At 35.1% G+C, this 8,742-nt stretch overlaps 1 protein-coding gene across 3 annotated transcripts in view; it reads left to right on the forward strand.

Annotated features, from left to right (window-relative positions):
• Positions 1-5,630, forward strand: part of RELCH (RAB11 binding and LisH domain, coiled-coil and HEAT repeat containing) — a 103,166-nt gene extending 97,536 nt beyond the window's left edge. For all 3 annotated transcript variants that reach the window (XM_070420402.1, XM_070420404.1, XM_070420405.1), the window contains 2 exons: positions 2,538-2,608; positions 3,902-5,630. In XM_070420402.1, the coding sequence (XP_070276503.1) occupies positions 2,538-2,608; positions 3,902-4,022 (192 nt within the window). In that variant the 3' untranslated portion in view covers positions 4,023-5,630. The remainder of the gene's footprint in view (positions 1-2,537; positions 2,609-3,901) is intronic.
• Positions 5,631-8,742: the final 3,112 nt, after the last annotated feature.

Consider the following 8,742-nt stretch of genomic DNA (forward strand, 5'->3'; position numbering starts at 1 on the left):
TTGGTATTCTTAAGACTTTTTAGGTTTGTTTTGTTTTGTTGTTTTTTAAAGATACGTTTTTATTCATTTTCAGAAAGGGGAAGGGAGAGGGAGAGATGGATAGAAACATTAATGATGAGAGAATCATCAATTGCTGTCTCCTGCACACCCTCTACTGGGGATCAAGACTGCAACCTGGGCATGTGCCCTTACCAGGAATTGAGCCATGACCTCCTGGTTCATGAGTTAATGCTCAACCACTGAGCGACACTCAAGACTTTTTAATTTGATGGGTATAAAATAGTGTCTCATTATGGTTTTTATTTGCACTTCTCTGTTTATTGTCGAACTTGAGCATCTTTTATATGTTTACTGTATAGACTAGTTATGTTCTTCAATCAAAGCCTGTTTAGTTTTTTTACCCATTTTTCATTTGGGTTATCTTTTTTCTGTTATTTCTTCAAAGTTTGTTATATATTTGGAATACCAGTATTTTATTAGTTTTGTGAATATCTTTTTCAGTTCGTGATATGTCTTTTCACATTTTTGGCATTGATCATTTCCAAAAGACAGTATCTCCTATACTTCTAAAATGTTTAAAAGTTGTATTTTTTTATTTAATTCTTAATCCATCTAGAATTGATGTGAGGTAGTGCTCCAGTTACATTTTTTTTTCTCTCTGTGGATAAGCAGTCGTCCCATTATTGTCTATTGAACAGCTGATCCTGTCTATACTGATTGGCAGTGCCACCTCCCTCATGCATAGAGTCTCCATGTGTGCGTGTGTCTGTTATTAGGGGGCATTCTTTTCCATTGGTCTCATGGTCAGTTACTAAAACAATGATATACAGTCTTCATACAGTGGCCTTGTTAAAAAGTCCTGAAACCTACAAGGGCAAGTGCAGCATTGCATTGTGGCCTTTTTCTAGGACTGTTCATGACCCTTAGCTTTTTCATATAAATTTGAGCATTATCTTAACAGGTTCTAAAAAAAATCTCATTCAGATTCTTATTGAAATTGAATTCATTCTAAATTAATTTGGGGAGATATCATCTTCATGATTTTAAGCCAGAAAATGTTATAGCCTACATTTATTTAGATGTCTTTCAATAAAGTTTTATAATTTCATCTGAGAAAATGTGACACCTTATATTTATATTATAATGCTATCGTTTTTAGGATTATATATTTTTTAACCCTTTGTTTTTGTATGGGAATACATATAACTTTTGTATGTTGAATGTAAGTCTGGCCAACTTGAGAAACTTTAGTATCCTACTAAAATGTCTCTGGATTTTTGTGTGTATGTTTTATATATAGAACTGTCATCTGCAAAGAATATAGTCTTTTTTTTAATACTTTATTTTTTTATTTTTATCTTATTATAGGATCTGTATTGCTATCCCTTTTTCACTTCTGATATTAACTTGTTTTTTGCTTTCTCTTTTAAATAGTTTTGATAAGAATTTATTGATTTTATTAATTTTCCTAATATTGAACTTTAGGCTGTGTTGTTTTTTTTCTCTATTCGTTTTCTATTTTATTGATTTCTATTTTCATCTTTATTTTTGCTTTCTTTAGGTTTAATTCTTTTATATTTTTCTGATTTCTTGAGGAATCTTGGATTTACTTTTAACTATTTTTATTTATGTAACTTTTTAACTTTTCTTTATTTCTAACACATCAATTTAAGGCTGCTCAGAACCTTCATGTAACATTCTTCATCTTGGCCTTCTTACTCAGTGTTCTTTCTAAAGCCCATATCACCTTCTAATATACAATCTAATTGATCTGTGCTTTTGTGTTTATTGTCTAGAATATAGGAATATAAGCTCTTCACAAGGAAGGAATGTTGCTCGTTTTATTTGCTGCATTCTCTATGTTTTAAAAAGTTCCAGGGACATAGTAGGTGACAAATATGTGTTGTTTAGTGACCTCCATTCCCAAACACAGGCCAAGAATATTCAGGAATGCCATTTGTTTCTGGCATGGTTGCTAGCAATAGGAGCAGCAGCTCCTTAGACCCCTCCACCCTTTCCATCACTACTCCGTCTCCCTGCAAAAATGATGTGAACTCTTGGACCCCCAATGTATAGTATCCCAGACTAGTAGCCACAGACCTACTAGGGCTCTGCTGTAAACATTAAAATAGAGCACCTTGCTTTTTGCAACGTGGAAAAAGCGAAGATATATAGAATAGAACAGCTTTTACTGAGAAAATGTGTGTGGCCATGGTAGGCATATATGTTAAATGTATAGATGTATACATATTTTACTCTTAACATTAGATGGTGGGGGAAACTAAGGAAGAATGGGAATCAGATTTAGAAGGAAGGTTAGTGAAAATCAAAATGAATTATTGTTATATGATTGAGATCTTTTAACACTATTTCTGCACCTGATTTAGAAACCTAATGTGAATTCCTTTAACAAAGTAACTGTGAAAACTTTACATTTTTAAGTAACATATTAGCTTATGGGAATATTAAAAACTTTAGATTAACCATAGCGTTTCACTATGTCAACTGTATTTCACTAAAGTTATTTTTTTAATCAGGTTATTTTAAGTTCCATGATAAAAGAATGTGAACAAAAAGTAGAGAATAAGACTGTCCAAGAGCCTCAAGGGTAAGACATTAATTCCTTTTTAAAGACTTCACGTTAACCTTAAATTCTGTAAATTTTCTATATGTGGTCATGGTGTTTTATTTTGTGTTATTTTGTAGTCAATTATTTGGCAGATATGAACATTCTTTAAATTAGCAGTTCTCAAATGCTAGTCCATAACCCACCTGTATCAGAATTATCAGGAGAATTTAAAATTCAGATCTCTGCCCCATAATCTGTGCCCTCCTCTCAACATTCTCATTCAGCCTAGAGATGTGTATGTTTAAAAGCTTCCAGAGTTTATACGTGCTGGATTTGGGAACCACTGGTCAAATAGCTTCTTAGAAATTTGTGACAGCAGTTTGTAAGCTGTAACTTGACAAATTGCATAAAGGATTATAAACTTGTGCTTCTAACCAAGCTAATTAGAATTCAGAGATCCGATGGAATGAAAATACAAACATAGATATGTAGGAGTGAAGTTGGGCATTGAGGAGAGAAAGTACAGTGGGGCCTTGATTTACGAGTTTAATTCATTCCGTGACGGAGCTCGTAACTCACATTACTCATATGTCAAATCAAAAGTGAACGAGTGAGACGTGTGATGCTGGGCTGATGTTGTGGTGTTCACTGTGACGTTCGCTGCGCCAACTAGCGGTGGGGTATCTGAAGCTGGCTCGGAACCCGAATTTTAGCTCGCAACTCAAAGCAAAAAATTGGCCGAGAGACGGCTCGTATCTCGAAAAACTCGTTAGTCGGGACACTCATAAGTCAAGGCCCCACTGTAATTTGCAAATAGACTGAGTGTCCTTTTAGCTCTGGCTGAAGTAACCTTGAGCAGTTCATCTAAATGGACACAGTTACATAAAAAACTCAAAGGTGTTTTAAAGCTGACTGCCAGGAGTAAGTGTTTCATCCTGTCAGGCTAGGTGTAGACACACACACACACACACACACACACACACACACACAGCCTAATGAGTTAGGTAATAGAATTATTTTCATTTTTCAGATGAGGATTATATTACAAATGAGATTAAATAACTTACCCAGGGTCACACAGCTGGTAAGAGACAGAGCCAAGATTCAGTCTCATTCCTGACTTGCTCCTAACTACTACACAATATTGCTTCCTTTAATATAAAGGATGAAGCTAAAAGCTCCTGACCTCGTATGGTACATAGAAACGCCTCCCCATACATATTAGTTTCCCTTTTGTGATACCAGTTCATAATGTATTAACTAAAGAAGTAGAAAAAATTGATATTTTAGTTTTGTAATTGATTTACAATAATTTTAAACTTTCTTCTCTAGCTCAATGTCAATTGCTGCAAGCTTAGTGAGTGAAGATACAAAGACGAAGTTTTTGAACAAAATGGGCCAATTGACAACATCAGGTGCCATGTTGGCCAATGTGTTTCAGAGGAAGAAGTAAAAGCCAGAAAGAAGTCCCCAGTAGACACTATGATGGACCTCAAGCAGACTGGTTCCTTGTACTTGAAGTACTTGCCTTTTTTATTGCTTTGTTTTATGTTCTTGAATTATAATTTTATCCTAACCTCCAAAGATATTTGCACTGCTTTTGATTATTACTGTATACCTGTTAATTTTGGAGTTATAACTGTGGTGATAGGAAATTGAGTTGCTACTCTGTACCAAGTAAGTCCCTCTTCTATGTTCCTGTCCTTAAGAATATTTTTTTTATATATATATATATAGTGAAGAGGGGTTTTTGTTTTGTTTTTTAATTTTTGGATGGGATATTGGCAAATATCTGTATTATACACTAAGCTATTACAATGGTACTTAAAATAATGTAAATTTGAAGTCATTGTTATAAAGTAATAAAAGTGGAGATTACTTAAGTATTTAAATTATGAAAAAATAATGCAGACTTTTTATTGTTTCTTAACTGACTAGAAAGAGCCACCAGCATTACTCTGTGCCTTTTGGACTTCAGTTTGTGTGTCTGTGGGAATTGTGTGCATTCCATTCACACAGTATTTATAGCGCTGTGATGAAGTTGAATTACAGATCCTGCAGTACATGGATAATAATGAAACTTTCAACATTTCAGAGCTCTCCTGAATATTCTTTAAGTGCTATTTAAACCTCCCCAGCACTCACATGCATATTATGGACTTACCTGAGGAAAGACAACACATAAACATGGGGAGTGGTAACCAAGGTGAATTTACAAACTGCTGTGTAGTAGATTTAAATATTAAAAAATAAATGTAAGTAAGAAGAGCTAATAATTGTGAAAATTTTCCCAAATTTGAAATACAGAAGAAAAAAATGGTTCAAATCTGAAATTGAACACTTATTTATGTAAAACATTTTATTTAAGGTATTTTCTAATGATTTTAATTTTACAGATTATCTTTTCATTCTGCGTGTTACAGAGAAGTACCTTTAAGTTAAGGACTGTTCTCTTTAAGCTTTGGGGGCTGTTCTTTTCCCTGTAAGCTAAAAATGCATTGGCTAAATTATTATTGGTTAGTTAACACCTTGTCCCTTACAGTCAGTGATTGTTCTTGTATTTGATGTATATTACATAGAGTCTAAGTCAGTGTACAGGTCCCCTGGAATTTGACAGTTGTCTATAAAGTAACGCATCTTGAAGTAGAAAAGAGTGGTACTGGACTTAGAAGGGGGGAGATTGGTTTGAGGGGTTAATGTGAGGCCTTTTTGAAAAAATGATATTTTAATAAAGAATTCTTGTTTGAGCACAGTAATTGCACATGGGTGATTCTCATGTTTGTTGAATAAACTGGTTTCATATACTTGGAACACAGTTGGATTACATTCATTTTCTGAAAAGCTACCTTATCACACATTCAAGCTTATAAATCAGTTGACATAAGCAAAGCCATTTCACAAGTTCATTCTGAAATCATTTCTTTTACCGACAGTGTAATAATTGTTAACAAACTAGTCTTTCTGAAAACTGTTGGATTCTAGGCATTCCTGAGAAATTGAAAGTGGCTACCTTTCATGTCAAAAATGTTGATCTATTATAAATAAAATGTTTTGCATACTTGTTTTGTTTTTGGCTATGTGTATTTACTTCCATTTTTGAAACACTATGTCTTTAAGCAAAAGGAAATGAGAAAACATATACTCATTAAAATCTACTAATATGTTATTTTAGGAATATAATCTATACGAATTACCTATTTAATTTACTTTTACTAAAAAAAGATCGTTGCTATAAAATTAATACATTTTCAGTGATGACTTAAAGAAAAATGTTTAAATATTCATTTGCTTTGAACTATAGCAGAATAAGTATGTTTGTTACCAGGTAAATAAATGTAATGTATTTTTATTGTGATAACTTTTATTAATTTGTGAATCCATTTATCTAATTGCTAATGGTTTTTTTAAAAGCCATTAGCTAACTAGATATATTTTATACAATATATTTTGAGTCTCCTGTATATTATAAATATCTAAATGTCAGTAGGACTTCACATTTATTTTCATATTGATTTTTATACTAAAATATGGATTCTTTAAAGACAAGACAGACACTAATCACTGAGATTGTGTTCTTCCAAACAGGCCATAAAACTCCCATACTTACTTTTTTAAAACAAATTAAAACGGCACAAGTTTAAGTATGCAACTTAACAGAAAGCTGTTTGCCAAATAATGAAAGGCCAATTTGAAATTATGCCTATTTCAAAGGCAAGCCAGAGCTTTAAATTTTTCAAACAGCCACAAGTGCCATAATCAGCAATTTTGCTGAATTATTCCAAGAACGATGCTCGAATGAATAGTAGCAATATCTAACTCTATACATAGATGTCTTTGACCTTTATTTGCATCAGTCCCTGCTTTGGAAAGATTACTTTTCTTAACATCAGATTAATTTACAATCTAAAATTGTGAGTAAGTGAATTTTTTTTAATGCATTTTTATTAATTTCAGAGAGGAAAGGAGAGGGAGAGAGAGAGAGAAACATCAGTGATGAGAGAGAATCATGGATCGGCTGCCTCCTGCATGCCCCCCACTGGGGATCGAACCTGTAACCCGAGCATGTGCCCTGACTGGGAATCGAACTCGTGACCTCCTGGTTCACAGGTTGATGCTCAACCACTGAGCCACGCCTGCCGGGCTGAAATTATGAGTAAGTAATTTTAATGGGATTTCAATTCAAGGTACTATGAAATTTCTTTTTCTTACATAAATTAAAAATTGGTTCAAATAAATGGTCTCTGATAAAGTTTGGAGAGGTAAAATCAGTATGTATTGAATTGACTTTTCATGACTCCAGTTTTTATGATAATCTGTGTTTGACCATGATTTGAACTTTAAGGACAGATACTACCTTGTTCATCTGCGATAGCAAACTAGAGCTAATATTTTGTGTTGATTACTTGTTTCTTAACTATTTTTTGTGTAAAGGATGTAAGGGTGTCCCAAAAAAATGTATGCACATTTTAACAGCTGATAGCTCAATTTTGAAAATCAAATGTATTTTAATAAACACTGCCTTTATAATTATTAAAAATTGTGTATACATTTTAGGGAGACACCCTTTGTATTTAAAGAGCTTTGTAATTAGCAATTTTAATTACTAAAATTCTTCAAACTAGGCAACACAATTCCATCTTTATTTTGGATGTTAATTCTCTTATAAGCAAACTATGAATTCAGCCTTTCATGTGACTAGATATGTTTGAAAGTTCTAAGGCAAATTTACAGTGCGTTTGTTTTTGTTACTATTTTATTTCAGTGCATTTAAAAAATAGCAGATTAAAGATATATGCTACTAATAAAAACTGATAAATGTATCTGGAAGATTTGTGCACACTGGCAAAATAATTGAGTTTTAGACAGTTTCCATTCTACCTAAGAATGTCCTGTGTGCCTTTCACCTGTGGAGTCAGCGCTTTAATCATAATTTCAGCGGCGTGTCTGCTCATTCATATTTTCCCTTCAGAACTAACTGCTGGAAACTGCTTTGATTGCCTTCTTTAATATATAAATATATCCTATCTAATAATAGACAAACCTTTGCTACGCTTCCCATTGGCTAATCAGGGTGAAATGCAAATTAACTGCCAACAAAGATGGCGGTTAATTTGCATACGTAGGCGCAATGCTGGGAGTCAAAAGGGGAAGGACGGAAAAAGCTGCCTGCTGCTGATGGTGATCAGAAACCCAGGCAGCAGGCAAAAGCCAGGTGGCAGGGCCGCCTTTGCCCTGCCCCCTGGCCAGTGATCAGAGAAGCAGCTGCCTCTTCCCTGTCCCCCCACCCCCACAACCAGTGTTCGGAGAAGTACCTGTATATTTTTTTTTCAAAGTACCTGTATTTTTAATAATTTCTTGACATGGTAAAAGAATTTTACATTACGATCCAAGGGTGGTGGGGTGAGCAGAAGGAGCAGCAGAACAATCCCACAAATAAAAAGGGAAACAGAAATGCATGGTGGAAGGGATTTGAAGGGTGGGTAGGGGCATTGCCCAACTAAAATGCAAATGGTTTGTTACTGAGTACTATTCATGGGAAGACAGCATCCTGACTCCTTCTCTGTACAGCATATTGGGAGTAAAAATGATGCATCCAGGTGGAAATATGATTAGGGGTTGGAAGACAGGGAAAGAAGAAGTCAGAAATAGACACTGAGAGAGTCACTGGCTGGCTGGCTGCAAATACTGACTCTCCAGTAGTGATAGAATAAAAAAGTGGAGGATATCTCTGGAAGATTCAAGAGATAGGGGGCAACTCTTCTATGGTTTTGACTTGCCCAGCAGATTTCCACATACACACGTGTACACGCCTATGTTTGCATGCACACACATATACACATAACTGACTGCCCTCCCTGGAAGCACAGAAGAAGAAGTTGCCCACCTTTGGTCCAGGCACCAGTGGCTGGCTGCAGCCCAGGAGACGGACAAGCCACCCGCTGAGGTCCCAGGCTGCAGCCACCCAGAGAAGCTGCCAGCCCTGTGGTCCAGGGCGCCAGCGCCTGTGGCCAGGGAAATAGGTTCCCTCTTCTCCTACTGCAGTCATTACTTCAATGTTCCCCTTCTGAATTTCTCTCCTGTGCTGCAATCTAACTCCACTTTTCATCAGAAGGATACAGAACGGAGAGAGCAGTGTTAAAAGCTTACATTTTTAAGCCGGTAAGGTTGGTACT

The sequence above is a fragment of the Myotis yumanensis genome, unplaced genomic scaffold (genome assembly GCF_028538775.1).
Source record: "Myotis yumanensis isolate MYYU_CA2020_CCGP unplaced genomic scaffold, mMyoYum1.0.hap1 SCAF_7, whole genome shotgun sequence".
NCBI lineage: Eukaryota > Metazoa > Chordata > Mammalia > Chiroptera > Vespertilionidae > Myotis > Myotis yumanensis.